The 16,693-nt window shown below is 35.0% G+C and overlaps 1 protein-coding gene across 1 annotated transcript; it reads right to left on the reverse strand.

Moving 5' to 3' along the window:
• Positions 1 to 8,897: 8,897 nt before the first annotated feature.
• On the reverse strand, positions 8,898 to 10,232 carry LOC116202223 (protein UNUSUAL FLORAL ORGANS). Its single transcript, XM_031533680.1, has one exon. It carries the CDS (start codon positions 10,230 to 10,232, stop codon positions 8,898 to 8,900), a length of 1,335 nt encoding a protein of 444 aa, XP_031389540.1.
• Positions 10,233 to 16,693: the final 6,461 nt, after the last annotated feature.

Raw genomic sequence — 16,693 nt, forward strand, 5'->3', positions numbered from 1 at the left:
TCATCAAATGGATGTGAAAACAGCTTTCCTAAATGGAGATTTAGATGAAGAAATCTATATGGAACAACCCGAGGGGTTCGTGGCTCCAGGAAAAGAAAGGAAAGTCTGTAAATTGGTCAAATCATTGTATGGGTTAAAACAAGCGCCAAAACAGTGGCACGAAAAATTCGATAATGCAATGATTTCCAAAGGATTTAAAATCAATGAGTGTGATAAATGTGTATACATTAAAGAAACAGAAAATGGTTACGTCATTTTATGTCTCTACGTGGATGACATACTCATTGTTGGTAGTGATGACAGAATGATCAAATCTACGAAGAATATGTTGAATTCAAGATTTGATATGAAAGATATGGGACTCGCTGATGTGATTTTAGGAATTAAAATCATGAGAACATCAAATGGACTAATTTTGAGTCAGTCACACTACATAGATAAAATTCTGGAAAAATTTACCAAAAATGATTCTGGAATTTCAAAGACTCCAATAGACAATAATCTTCATCTATCAAAGAATAGAAAAGAGAGTATTTCTCAGTTAGAATACTCGCGGGTCATTGGAAGTCTGATGTATCTGATGAGTTGTACTAGGCCTGATATTGCATACTCGGTTAGTAGACTCAGTAGATATACGAGTAATCCGAGTGGAGACCATTGGAAGGCAATTGTCAGGGTACTCAAATACCTTAGATACACTCGAGATTACGGGCTGCACTATACCAGATATCCAGCTGTCCTAGAGGGATACAGTGATGCGAATTGGATATCTGATATGACGGATTCAAAATCCACTAGTGGATATGTGTTCACACTAGCAGGTGCAGCAGTTTCATGGAAGTCCTCGAAACAAACTGTTATCGCTAGGTCCACAATGGAATCTGAGTTTATTGCTCTGGATAAATGTGGAGAAGAAGCTGAATGGCTACGCCATTTTCTAGAGGACATTCCTCAATGGGAAAAACCTGTGCCACCAATTTGTATCCACTGTGACAGTCAAACGGCAATTGGAAGGGCACAAAGTAATATGTATAATGGTAAGTCTAGACATATACGTCGTAGACACAACACCATTAGACAACTGATCTCAACTGGAATTATCTCTATTGACTACGTGCGGTCAAAGGATAATATAGCGGATCCGCTAACCAAAGGGTTAAGTAAAGAACAGTTTGAGAAGTTGTCAAAGGGAATGGGTCTAAAGTCCATTAGAGGAAAGGTTTTATAGCGGACACCCAACCTAGCTGACTGGAGATCCCAAGATCTAGGTTCAATGGGACAACCAAGTTATAGAACCGAATTAAATCACTGTGAGGGAGAAAATCCCTGAACCATTCCTTGATGAAACAGTGATAAACGGATAAGGCTAGCAATCTAAATTGCTTTAATGATATGTGAAATCACCTATGTGAGAGAAAAGTGGGGTCGCTTTAGAGGAGAATTTTTATGGACTTAATTCTTCAGAAACTCTCGCAGAACCAGAACGGTGTTCCATGGCAAAAAAAGGACACAACTATGAGAACTGAAGGAAGTCAGTTGAATCTTGTGTGAGGTGTGTAATATCTTTACACAAAACAGTGGAACAATTCAAGGACATCGTGTCTATTGGACTGCTAGTAAAGTACATGCATTTTCACAAGGGAAGGTTCAAAGGTGGTGACACCTACCTATCCTATACAGGTTCAACTGGTGAACACTATCTACGAGTCGAAACAAAACAATTTCCATTCATGTGGGGGATTGTTGGAAATTATGGCTAATGGGTGAATGAGGAAATTGCTCACGAGCTAATGACTCTTGATTTTCTTGGCGGTTACAAGAAATGAATGGATTGCATTCATGAATAATCAAATGTCATTAACATATATATTGAATATATGTTAATTATTCCCATAAATGGAGAATAAGAAGAGTCATATAACGGATGGAACCCATAGTCTATAAAAGGGGCACACGGCAAAAAGAAAACAAGAACAAGAGAAAAAGCCTCCTGCCTTCCATTGCTTCCTGTAGCCGATTGAAAAACAAGAAGAAAATTCGACCTCAAAAGTGTTCACGCTTCTCTTCGAGTTCGCTGAAGCGTTGCTGTTTGTGCTGCTGCTTCGCTTGTTGCCGTTTTATCCTGGGAAACGATTGTCCACGTAACCTCAAGCACCCAGGAGGGGACAATTCTGTTTCAAGGGGTTTGTGTCTAACACAGGACTCGGCTCTCTCTCGTATCTTTCGGTTTCACCTTTGTTTCGGTTTGAATTTCCAAGTTCCTATACTAATGAAATTAAGTTAATTTGATAGTATTCTATTTGTCCGAATAGCTATTTGAATTATCGTTCAATTTTGTGACTTATTAAGGCTAATTAAATTTACGTCTTACAGTGGCATTATGTGGCGGACGTATGAAGAATGGGAAAGGAGGTGAGGAAATGAAATGGAGTAATAAGGATGGTGACAGATGGTGATGGTGTGATGGAGGAGGGAGAGAAAAGATCAAAGAAATGAGGTGGTTAGTAATGAAGGATGGGGAAATAGAAGGAAGTGGCAGATTGTGAAGGATGATGAAGAAGAAAGGGGTGGCTGGTGGCGGCCGTTAAGGAAAATGGGCAAGGGGTGGCCATTGCCATTGAGGTCAAGTTTCGACCATGAGAGTAGCTATGGGATGTTGGAAGGAAGACAGGATTGAGAGAATTTCTATTTGTGTTATCATGCAAACTTGGGAAGGAAGAGAGGCAAAAGAGGCTAGCCGTCTTCAAAGATGAAGAAGAGATAATATATAAGGTAAATGAGGAGTAATTAAGTGCGTTGAGGTGGAAGATCAAGTGGTGATGGTGCTTCTTCCTGGGGCAAGGGTTTTGGCCGAATTTCTTTAAATGTCCTTCAACCGAGACAGGATTTTTATATGATAATACCATGTGCAAAGCACATATGGTAAAAAAATTTGATCCGATTTGACCTTGGGAATTGTGCCGAATGAATTTTCCCGTAAAACTGTTCAGTTTCGAGATAGATTTGCAGTTTTCGTAAATTTTGAAAAAATCGGTCCATATGATACCGCATTTTCTTTGCATGGTCTTGATCTTTGATGAGTCATGAATCCATACTCACTAGCCTAGCTCGAAAACTCGATCGGACGAATTTATCATGAATTATCTCCTCCGACATGTCCTCTCGGGTTTTCACAGCTCTGCGCATAGTTTGTTCAAAATTCTTGCTCTCCCTCCTCGGGTTGAATCTCGGGACGGGCTGCTCTACCCTTTTTTTTTTGACATCTCGACTTCGAGGGAGAAATATGCTTGGTGCCAATTGGACGCATCGACGTCAGCGATTTCATCGAGAACCAAAGCACAAAATCACAATCTCCTCTGTTGCTCTTTGTTTTGTCCGGAACTTCGAAATGTCATATCTCAATTATCGGGATGAGTCACATGTACAATAAAATCCTAGAATACGTGTCTCAGTAACATCTAACCACAGAAAAATCGCCAAGTCGACCAGGGTTACTGATAGTGCTAATCGGTCGATCAGTTGTTTTATGTTATCAGCCATTGTTAAGTTTTCACTATTGTTGACTTTGGTTGACCATAGTTAACTCTAATTGACCAATTTGCCCGAATGGAGCCTTGACCGTCCTTGACCAAGCCACAAAGTAAGTCAAATGCCAAAACAGTGCAAGCCAGGAGTCTTAGTTCGATCACAGCCGATGGTTGATATTTTCGAGAATCGATTTTGACTTTGACTTTTTTTTTACAATAAGAGGCTCATAGTACAAGAAAATGGAAATGAAATCTAAATAAAGGGACACAGGTAGTTCCATTAATGAGAATCGAACCTGAAACATTTAGGTTATCAAGTGAGGGTGTTAGCCACTGCACTACACTTCATTTCTCTCATTTTGACTTTAACTTTGACCATAGTTAATCTTGATCAATGTTCATCTATTTTGACTAACCTTGATCTTAGCCAATTTTGATCTGTTTGACGAGCCAAATATCACTCGGTTGTCTTTCCTTTTAACGCGTAGCTGATGGCCCGTCGGGGTTGATCGTAGTCAGTTTTCCCTTGCTATCCCGGGTCAACTTTTGCATTGAATGTGGATAATTTTGCCCGTCTCTCCCTCTGTTATGATCGCTCTCATACTCTGACTAAAGTCCAAATCAGGTGTCTACAACAAAAATTAAAAATTGATATATATGATATATAAATAAATATATATATAAAGAAATTATTTGTTAAAATTAGATATTTATCAAATAGACATAATCAATACAATAAATTTCGAAAAGAACTAAATATTATCATACTAGTATGTAATCTGGTCATATAATTATATGCCATATCATATATATATATATAGTGAATGATTTTGTAATATAAACTCAAGGATTGGCCTGTGTGGATAAAGGACTTATCCTATGGATTTGCAGGGAATTCATTGCGGGTTGCGATGATTAATCAGGAGGAAACCAAATAGCTCTCGTTATAGAAGAATATATATCGTAATATGCATTGGTGCAGCGAAAAATGAGACATTTAGAGTGTTGAAATATTATCATGAAAAAAAAAATGCAAAAGGATGAATTTTTGTTTTGTACTTATAAAGCAGTTGGTAGATCGAATTAGAAAAATATCACTCAAATTCAGGAATTCTTTTGAAATATTGACAAATTGTTTAATTTTCCAAAACAATAATTTTACAAACCAATAATATGGACGGACAATCAAAATACGTCAAATATGGACGCAAATAAAATATACTAAATTCATTGAACTAGAATTGAAAGATCAATTAACCGTGAAATTGAGGTTTATCAAATGAATTGATTCGGGTAAGCAGCAGAGTTTTATTAAGAGCTAAACTTTAGCTCTCGGGCTGTTCGACTTTTATATATCATATATAGATTCTTCTAATGGAACTAATAGAGGAAGTAATGAGTAATAGAAGAAATAACGATTTCACATCTTAACTTTCCTTATATAGGTGTTGTATTATAATCGTGTAATTATCTCTTTCCATATACACACCATGTACAGATCTATATAATGCAATACAATACACCTCAAACGATAAGTTGAGGTTTCTGCCAAATTCACTACTCTTTGAATAATATTACCACATTTATAATTACTTAAATGATTTTTTTTATCTCTATGCGTCTTACCAGGGAGTAAAAAAAAAACTCATATTTATGAAAATTGGTTTTATTTTATTTTATTTTATCGTAGAACAGGCAACTTTTCTTCATGGAGATTAATTGAAATTTAAGATTTTCATCTAATTCATTATGTTGGGCGCTTATTAACTTTAACAAGTTGAAGGTGTCTGCACATTTTTTCTTTTGATAAGTATGGGCAAAATTTCATTAATAAAAACAGAATTACAACAGTGAGGTTAAACAGAGACGACCACCTCTCATGAACAAAATGACTTACAACCATGGACAAGCTGAACTACTGTAAACAAGCAAATCATTAATCACCACCTCCCATAAACAAAATGAACAGGGCTCAAAACTAGAAGATACAGGCTGATTGGGAAGGTCGCCGTACAGAACAAGATAATAACATACATCGACAAAAGGATAACCAGACCACAATGATTCCCAAGGCTGCCAGAGACGAGAGGAATCGGTTTTAATCAGTTGAGCTAGTCCATGCAATGAATTCAGCTTCCCCATTTGGACCTTGCCTCGCAAAAAATATCTGCCATGCAATTGGCCTCTCTGAGTGTGTGAACAAATTTTACCTCAGCGAAGCGATCTTGCAAAGCCAAAATCATGTTGATGTCAGCAGATAGTCACCAAGGATGCCCGTTGTTCTTTGTCGCCCAACTGTAAGCATTGAAAGAGTCCGACTTAACAATCAAAAGCAGCATATCAGCGCTGTGATCTGCAAGGCCCTTCTCGTAGCAATCACCTCAGCTTCATTTGACTCTTTGATTCCCATTGGCGCCGAGATGATGCAGAGGATGAAACCATTTGAGTCTCGTAGAATGCCTCCAAGAGAAGACCCGTCAACGTTCCACTTGAGCCATCCATTAGAGGGCTTTGTCCATTGCACCTGTCTTCTAAGACTGGACTTCCTCGACCACCTTTTGACTCAATCAGCAGAGCGAAGAAGGTCTGCAGCTGAGTATGGAAAGTTGGAGTTCCTCCCCTTGATCCAAACCGCCACCCTGCAAATTATCAATGGAGAGAGCTCTTGACAATGTCTGCACATTGGACAAACCTTTAATTTGATTAAATTTGAGATTAAAAATTTATTTTGTATATTTTAAATTTATAATTAATAAAGTATAGAATCCCCGTGTAAATGAGTAACGAAAACTCTAGCACTATTTTGACATGAACATGAACTCAAGTTAAAAAAGTAAAGCATTTACTTATCCCAGTTGTCTGATTATGCAAAATGGATTTTAGTTTAAGGATTTCGAGAAAAAAAAATTTTAAATGATTTTTTTATCTTTTATGTGTTTTACCAGGGTAGAAAAAAACTCATATTTATGAAGATTGATTTTATTTTATTTTATCGTAGTACATGCAGCTTTTCTTCATGGAAATTAATTGAAATTTAAGATTTACATCAAATTCATTATGTTGGGCTCTTATAAACATTAACAAGTTGACGTTGTCTGCACATTGGACAAACCTTAACTTAATTAAATTTGAGATTAAAAATTATTTGTATATTTTTAATTTATAATTACTAAAATATAGAATTCCTCGTGTAAAATGAATAACGAAAACTCTAGTGGTATTTTGATTTGAACATGAACTCAAGTTAAAGAATGAGGCATATAAATTATACCAGTTGTCGGATTGTACGAAAAGGATTTTAGTTTAAGGATTTCGAGAAAAAGTTTTTAAATGATTTATATCTTTATGTGTTTTACCAAGGAGTTAAAAAAAAAGATACTCATATTTATGAAAATTGGTTTTATTTTATTTTATCATTATACATGCAACATCTCTCCATAGAAATTAATCGAAATTTAAGATTTTCATCTAATTCATTATGTTTGGTGCTTATTACCATTAACCAGTTGACGGTGTCTGCACATTGGACAGACCTTTAACTTGATTAAATTTGAGATAAAAAATTTATTTGTATATTTTTAATTTATAATCACTAAAATATAGAGTTCCTCGTGTAAAGTGAATAACGAAAACTCTAGCACAATTTTTATATAAACATGAACTCAAGTTCAAAAATGAGGCATATAAATTACACCAGTTTTCTGATTATACGAAAAGGATTTTAGTTTAAGGATTTCGAGAAAAAGTTTTTGTTATAGCTCATCGTTAAAATGAATCCGCTTATATGTGCTGCTTTATTTTTCCTGAGAATTTCTATATATGCGTTGATTATTGAGATTTGTTTTTAAGAAATTATTGTCTGACTTTCATCAAATTTAAAATAAACAAAGGGTGCAAAGCCAATTCAGATGATAATCTTTCAGTTTCTGATCTAAATCATAATATTATTACATTTGTAATTACTTGCGTTTGTTTTTTTTAGGTATCCTATCAGGGAGGAAAAAGAAAAGATAATCATATATATATAAAATAATTTTGCTTTATTTTCTCTTAGTACAGGTGACTCTTATCCCAATTATTGGATGTCTCTGAAGATAAAAATTCTTTTTGATAGGTATGAAGATAAAAGTTCTTGGAAACCTTTCGATTGTGCCATCTCTTTAATGCAATATTGAGGAAGCAGTGCAACGTCCACGACAAACTAGCCCATAGCTGATATCATCGCAAGACCGATGTCAAATAATATATAATATATAAATACATTAAAACTGTTGTTGTAGGATGAAGGAGGGGGAGTGGGGTGGGTTTTCCCACCCTCAACAACACCCCCCCCCCCCCCCCCCCCCCCTCCCCTTTTTTTTTAGTTCAACATTTTTTTTGTTAAATTTAAGGTCTATAAATATTTTTGCCGGGTGCCTACTTGATATTCGAAAATCCGCTAGGCCAGATCAATTTAGACTCGAGCTAGATAGTTCATCTACTAAGAGATAAATATCTCATGATCGTAAATTGTTTTTGATAATAACCCCGCCCTCTTTAAAAGAAAAGTCAACATTTTTAAATTTTTATTATATTTAGGAGTACAAATATTTTTTTCCTTGTGCATACACAAAAACTATTGTAGGATGAAGGAGGGGCGAGTGGGGTGGGTTTTCCCACCCTCGGCTCCTCTCCCTGTTTTTTTATTATTCAACATTGTTTATTTTTATTAAACTTAAGTCTATAAATATTTTTGCTGGTGTGCCCACTTGATATTCGAAAGTCCACTAGGTTCGATCAATTTAGATTCGAGCGAGGTCGTTCACTTATTTATTAAGGGATAAACGTCTCCCGATCATAAATTCTTTTTGATAACAAGACCCGTCCCTTAAAAAAAAGTCAACATTTTTAAAATTTTATTATATTTAGATATATAAATATTTTTTTCTCTTGTGCACATTTAATATTTGGAAATGCACTAAGTACAATCAATCTAGACTCGAACAAGGTTGTTTACCCACTAAGGGATAAACATCTTGCTAATTAATTTCGGTTCAAGCAAGATCGACCTATTAAAGGATGAACTCTCAATCGAGAAATCTATTATTTTTAGATTTAAGTAATATTGCCAATAAATCAAAAAATTGGCGAAATTTTTTCCGATCCTCGGCATCTCGCAAGTAGAATGCCCTAGTAGTTATCTAAAAGATATACTTGTAGTTTATATACCGAAAGAAGAGAGGTATTATCGGTTAGATGCTAATAAAACCCCAAAATACCATTACCATGCACCACACATCAACAAGCACATTTCCGCTCATACAATTAATTAGCTTCGAAGTCCTATTACCACGACAGAAACAGCATAAAATATATAAATATAAACCCTAATTAAGCATTGAAATGCTGAAAGGGAAGAGTGAGCTGATCAAGTATTCCAGTCACTGGAGTAGCAAGCCGTGGCTCGTAAGCCAATCCGTGCAACTCGCGGCTGCACTCTCCTCCATCACCACCAACCGTGACATTATATGGACAAGGCGGAATCCACTGCCATATCTTCCTCCACATATCGAACACCAAACCCTTGTTCGATGACCCTCGAATCATTATCATAATAAATTCACCATGACCCACGCAATCAAACCCTAGCCCACTTTCCATCTCCGTGAACTGCATGTACAGCTGCTGAGGCATCCTTTCGACCTCAACCCAGCTCATCCCGCAAGCTTGCAGGATCCACAGCCTCAGGCTCCTAGGTACGTTTAGCTTGCTCTTCTCCACCGCCGCAACTAGGATAAGCTTCCCGCTACTCTCCACCAAGCTAGGGCACCGCAGGAACCTCCTCATCGGTGCTTGGATCTTGTACCAATCATTTGATGCCACGTTGTAGGCTAGGATGCTGAAAGGGCTGTAGTTCATGCAGTAGAATTTGCCTCCGACAAAGACCATCCTACCTGACTCGAGACTGCACAGCCTCGGTAAGTTCGAGGTTGTCCCCCACAAGGAAAAGAACCCACTGCTATCAATGTGGAAGCTCTCGGCGCTCAAATTCTTGACTGCATAGGGGGAGATGAGGTCATCCCCAGCCACAGCCACGTCAATTGAAGCAGGAGTAATGCTTAACCCGATCGTAGGGAATAGTCGTGGGCGGAAGGTCGGGGGCAAAGGGGTTAGGGACCCTACTAGCGGATTGCTCAGTACAAGGCTCTTAGTGCCTGCCTCATCAGAAACCCAGCAGACTAATCCACCCGAGGAGGATGCGGGATAGAATCCGGAGGGAATTAAAGCAAAGGAAATACGGTACCATGATAACTCATTAGGATCGAACAAGTATCCTTCGCAATTGGCTCTAGAAGGATTGCCGATTTTGTCACAGGCTTCGGTGGTGCTGCTAATGTTACTATAGATGTAGCTATTGAGGCTTTTGTGCTTGAAGAAAATGAACCAGTGGCAACGAGGGGACACTTGTAGGTACAATTCAAGGAAGCTCTCGGAGAACAAAAGGCCATACCATCTCTTACACACGCAACGGGCCCTGAAAAAGGCTGGTGGAGGAAGGAACACAATCACGCGATCAAGAAGCAGCTGGGGGAGTCTGCCCCAAATTCGACTGTCCATCCAAGGACTAGTGGCAGCACCAGGATTCTGGGTGGATAAAGCCATAAAATCGGTACTTGCAAAAGTGTATTGGATTGGCAAGGACGTGGATCCGTGGAAAGCTTCCATGGATGAAAGTTCGAAATTTCTCTCCTTTACCTAAATACTGCCGGGTCTAGAGATGTCTCTACGAAGGTGATGAACTTAGGCAAGATCTTGGGTTGCAAAGGATTGCCGGAGGAGGCACAATGCAAGTGATGATACGAGGAAGAGGGGGGAGGGACCTATGTATGTGGTAGGCAGGAGTTTCCAGGACAGAAGCTACTGAAACTCATGACCGAGGCGGCTTTTATAGGACCTAACTGGGTTGACTGGCTTTCATTAGTTCGAAGGTGTTGTGTGGTGGGAAGGGTGGGAAGGTACAGTGCAGTGAAGGAAGCATCCTAGGCCATCCATACTCTAATATATTCACCATTGGGACGTTGATTTAACTTGACAACAAGATATTTCCAACAAATTAACCAACTGCACTAGGTATTTTTTTTTATTGCGCATATTGATATCTAGAAACTCAACAATCCCAACTAATTCAGATCGAGCCGATCGACCCACTAAAAGTGTAAAACTCTCAGGTCATTTGATTTTTTTTATTGATAAGACTTAAATCTGAAATCTTATTTAAGGGAAATAAACCCCAAACTGTTTGAATAAACATTGAATATACTATTTTTCTTTTTGTGATTGTCAGGGTTTTCATAGAGCAGGCTAATTGTTTAGAAGACATGTTTAAGTAAGGTATGTGCGCTGTGCGCACATCATGGGATTCAATTCTTACGGTATCCCAAAAAAAAAAATTTGAGCGTGAGACCCAAGAAATCATGCAAGAGACGATATTGCTACTGCATATGATTATAAATTTTACTCAAAACTTGTTTTGTTAATATTCATGGTTCTCGCTAATTAAATTGATTAGAGAAAGGGATGATGACCAGTAACTATGAGGAGATGAAGCCATCGTTGTGTGAGGTGTTGTTTCTTGTCAAGGGGGATCGAGCCGAGGAAAGCGGGGACAGGAGTGATTGATGCAAATGGCTGGTCTGATCTGATCTGATCATATCAGATCAGACCAGATCAGATAATTTTATGGTACAAAAGTGCCAACAGGAAAGTGTACTCTCTCTGTTTATTGATTGTTTCACGCTAACTGTTGACGAATATACATGAATGATCATCATCTGCTCCAACCACATTGACCCGACTCCCATCACAAACAGCAACAATTCTCAGCCGATATCGACATGCATGCATCGTAATTTTGTCTTTTCCAACCCATCCTCGGTTTGTCTTGTATAAAGCTTTTACATAGGATGCAAGAGAAATCTATCTATCTATACTTGTATATAACTATCTATTTCATACAATATATATATATATATAGATATATATAACTCATTATTGAGTTTCTCGTTTTTTCATAATTTCAATTTTAGCCTTAATGTTATAAACAATTGTCATAGTTCATATTTCGTCCATTCAATGTATCCGGAAATCCGATAAGCTCTATTAAGCCATTTCAATGTATTTATACATATTTTATTTTAATTATTTTTTGTTATGATAAAAAATTATCATTCGGAATATCGTCTTTTGGGGAAAAAAATGCCTTGTATTAATTCAGAAATATGATGAAAATTGTATTTTTTAATATTTTATCACGTTTTCCTAATTTAATTTATATATTGTCCATTAAAAATAATTATTAGCATTAGTTTTTAGCATTCTTGCCTAAAATTCATTGAGTTCTTATATTTAATGTAAACTTATACGTTATCCAACTAATTAATATATTCCAAAACTCATACGCTTGAACAATCATTTATAATTTTTGGTTAAACATGGAAAATATATTATATCATTTACATGTTTAAACTTAGGAAAAATGAGAGTTTATACGCTTTTCAAGTTTATAAAAATGCACCTTCATTCCTACATAGTAAAATGTAAAATATGTTTCAGTAAAAATATAGTTGATGAGGGCAATATCTAATTAAAAAAAAAACAGTGCTAGGTTAGTTAAAAAAGGTTCTGAATGCCAAGACATGAAACAAAATACTAATATGAAAGTAAGGATTTTCATATAACTTTTGTTCCCCTAATATGCTTATTTTAACAGTTCTAGCTTCTATGTTAGGTATAGCATGAGTATCCAGTCACTCTAACAAGGTGTGCAGTCAATTTTCAAATTGCAAAATTAAGAACTGTATTCTTCTAATTTAAATATTATTCAACTGAAATTCAAAAAGTAAAGATACTTATTCACCTCAATTATTATTTATAATGATAGTCTCTTTATATTTAAAATTAGAATTTCCTATTAACTCAATAATATTAATAGGAATTTCTTATGGAATTTACAATATTAAGAATATCCATTAAAATTAATAGCCATTTATAGGTTATTCACTAAATAAAATTTTAATGCCCAAATCAACAGAAAATTAGTGAAAAAATTGAATTTTAAGAGAATATTACCTTATACCATTCTAAGATCTTACAAATGTTATATTTCTATATAATTCATTATGGTTATATATAAGTTGAATCTATAAGAATCCCTTTTCACTATAACTAATTTTTTTATATAATTTATTTATATTTGAATTTAGAACAATAAATTGATCAAACTTATAATATGAATTGCAATAGCTTTTCATCCTATTAATGAATAACTTGCATCTTCAACAGACAACATCCGAAATTGTAAAGGTCATTATCTTAATTACAAATTCCAATGATCGACTTGACTATTTCTAAATTATCATTTCATTTTATTGCAAGTTGTTTGTTCGGGCTTATAGACTAGTAATACATCGAAGGAGGGATGGCACTTCTGAATGTGCCAAATAGGATGGAGCAAACCTTATTGCATAATTTTTCTAGCTAGTCATTACGAATAAGCACGATATCATGTTGCCACTTTGTTCATGGAACTCAAAAGGATTCTCATTAAAAATTATACTTCATGTGTATATAATGCAGTGGATTTTAAGCAACGCCCTTTTATCATCCAAAGGATTAACTCCACTAGAATTAATGACATACTATTGAAGCATGATGATAAAAACTTACCAAAAAAAATCCTAGAAGGTGTAGTGCAGTGACACACGCCCTCGCTTGTTGACTTAGAAGTCGCAGGTTCGATACCTAGTGGGACTACCCGTGTCCCTTTATTAATTATTTAAGAATTTTCTTTTATTATACTAGTTCTTATGCCTCATTTGTAATCGAAAAAAAAAAGATACTCTTAGCAACAAGCAAACTGAAAAAGGGGAAAAAAAACAGAGAAATAGTTGGATTTGAGTAGAGTTTAGGATCTGAATTGTGTTTGGACAGATTAGATTGTTTGGATTTAATGGCATTAAGGACATATTAAGTGCAAAATACATAAAATCGTTTGCTCGTACCAAAAAAAAATTAAAAAAAAAACCTACAGCAACAACATCAAAAACTGGAAGAGATGTTTTTTGTCATGTAAGTCCATAGTTTTGATAAATCTCATGATTGGCTTATCTGTAATTTAATTTATATTATGAAAACAGATAATATGGGCTCACATAAATGGCACAAATAAATATAAATATACGTTACATATATATATATATCGAGAATAAGGTGGGGGTAAATGATCTTATTAGGTTGCGTTTGGTTTCATAGTAAGATTTTAAAATCAGATTTTGATTTTGATTTTGAGTGGAAAAAATGGGGCCCACCCTTTGACTTTGTATGAATTATGTTGTTTTGTTGTGAAAAAAAGTGGTATAAATGGGGCCCACTCTTTGACTTTCTATGAGTTATTTTGGTTTGTAGTGGATAGAGTTAAGTTAGAATTGTAATTTTAAAATAAAATCTCGAAACCAAACAGGCCCTGTTTCTCTGTTTCTCTTTTATTATTAGATCGTGAAAAGATGTGCTTTTTGGTGGTTGCGGAGTTGTCTCAACATGTTGTTTTCGTCGAACTGGAATTCTTTCGCAGGAATGATAACTTTGATTAACATTTGATGGATCATTTTCTTTTTCATTATATCTACATTATTTATGATCTAAATATTAAATCCTTTTCCATCTAAACCGTATATCAACTTGGTTTTTTTTTTTCACATTTTCAAAGATGATAAAAAAGTTATACATAACCTGTTATAAGTTTTGAGTTCTACTTCACGATAGTCTTTTTCATTTGTCCACTTCAAATCATCCTGTAAATACGTGTACTAATTTCACCAATGTTGAGAAATTTTCCCGGTGTTATCCGCACAGTAATAGACCATCTAACTGACCTCGCTGAGACTCACTACTATATATATCCAAATACACCTTTCTTGGTGTTAGTTATAAACGAAACCTATAAGCCTAAGAAAAATGATAAGAAAAATAAATGGGATATTATATTGTCCCATTGACAAGAATCAAACTCGAAACCTCTTATTTTCAAGTGAAGTTTTGTGTCATCTAAATACAAGGCTTTTATTTATTTTATCTTTACTATTATATAAAGGGAGATGGCGCCCCATGCATTTACGAAGTCCTTAATAAGTCCAAATTGCCCCCTGTATCATATTCTATTTTATACAAATGAAATAGTTAGATAAAAGAAAATAACTTATAGACAAAATTGTTAAAAATTTTACCATTCATTCACTTAAAAAAATGCATGTATGATACATATGCATTTATTTGAAAAAATTTCAAATAATCTACTTATAACTTATGTAAATTATGTAAAAAAAAAGAAAAAGAAAATGATCAAGTAACTTACTTAAAATACTATAAGTAATTTACTTGTATATGTCATAGATACAAAGAATGGTCACTCTATTCTAGACCAACCAAAATTTTTGGTTTAATATTATTATCCACTTTCTCTTTTTTTCCACCTCCCTCCACCTTTTTGCAGCCTGTCTCTCTCTTCCCATCTCCCTTTGAAATCCCACATTCCTTTGTTTAAAATTAAACTTAGTAACCATTGAACTTCTTTTACTTAAACAAACAGATCCATTCACTGTCATATTAAAAAAACTAAAGAAAGATCTGTGCTATGCACATATCAAATGTAATTTCATTCGAGTGAATTATTGGCATGCGCATGCTCACGTTTACACATGAAATTTATCCTTTTCTTTATAAGAATTAGAAAAGCATCAAATTAAGAGTAATTAAGTTTTAAATTATAACAATAATAAAGAGGAATAAAAAATAAAAGAAAATGTTATTTATTTTGTTTAGACCCACGGGAGAGTAAAGTGAAAAGAGAGGGAAAATAGGGATAAGAGTGAGAGAGAAAAAAGGAGGGGAAGAAAGAGAGGGAAATAGGGATAAGAGTGAGAGAGAAAAGAGGGCGAAAGACAATGAGAGAAGTGGTGAGATAGTTAGAAATTCTATAAACTAGATGAAATACTTGCGCATATGTGCGGGTTAGCTGTTCGGATTAAGGAACTAATTGTTCAACAGTATCATGATGATAGAAAAATTATATAAACAATAAACTGAAAAACTAAGAGTAAACAAAGAATATATTCTCCTAATTTAAAGAGGTAAAAAGGTTAAAAAAATACCAAAGTAACAAAAAGACTAATCTCAAGAATTTTTACTCCCCAATAAAGTTTAATTGTCCATCCCCATATCAGTCAAGAAGTAAAATAATATTGTTCATGGAGAAATGAAAAAAGACGTAAAATAATAATTGTTGAAATCATATCTGAGTTTTTGCAATGTGAAATATTTATTGCAAATGAATCATACAATTTATTTAAAATATGGACTTCCATATTGAAAATTTTTACTCCATCCTTTTGTATTATTTGTGTAAGGTCTACATTCTAAGAGCAGTTGAAATATATGTTAAAATATTAAGTTGTTGTATCAATACTCATATTTATCACGTGATTACTGAGGATTTCTCTAATTTGCCACTATTGCTTAGATTTCTAGTCTAAAACTGCCCCAACTAATCTCTGTGGTGGCACGAAATTGTCACTTGTCACATCCTATTGGTGGTGACCAAAAAGGAGATGCCAATAATACCTTTATTTTCAATGAAAGACACGTTTGTAATTTCAATAAACATTTTTAGTCACTACCTATTACCTAATGGAAGATACTCACATGAGCTAACGTATCAGGTTTGTAGTTTCTTCCATGTCTCTGACTCTCGAGATAGAGTTCTAGTGCAGTTTCGCTATATGTGTGGACACTCAAACCACTTCTCAACAATCATGTCTTCGTCAAAGCCAACCAAATAGAATGCTTGAAGCAGAGCACCCCAAGAAAGAAAAAAGTTCTTCCATAATGAATTGGTAAAGTGTTAACTTTGTATCTCTTCAGGATGAATAATAATAATCACATTTAATTCAATACAAATGCAGTACATATGTGACCCATGGTTTTTCATCCATTTGGTTTTTCAATGCAAGGTAGCATCATGATATTGTAACACTTGTCTTGTTCTTATTAGTTATGACACGAAAAGTCACAGAACTCAAGTCTTTCTCCGTCCTTGGTGGCGTTTCATAATGCAAGAAAGTCTCATGCATATG

The sequence above is a fragment of the Punica granatum genome, chromosome 4, assembly GCF_007655135.1.
Source record: "Punica granatum isolate Tunisia-2019 chromosome 4, ASM765513v2, whole genome shotgun sequence".
NCBI lineage: Eukaryota > Viridiplantae > Streptophyta > Magnoliopsida > Myrtales > Lythraceae > Punica > Punica granatum.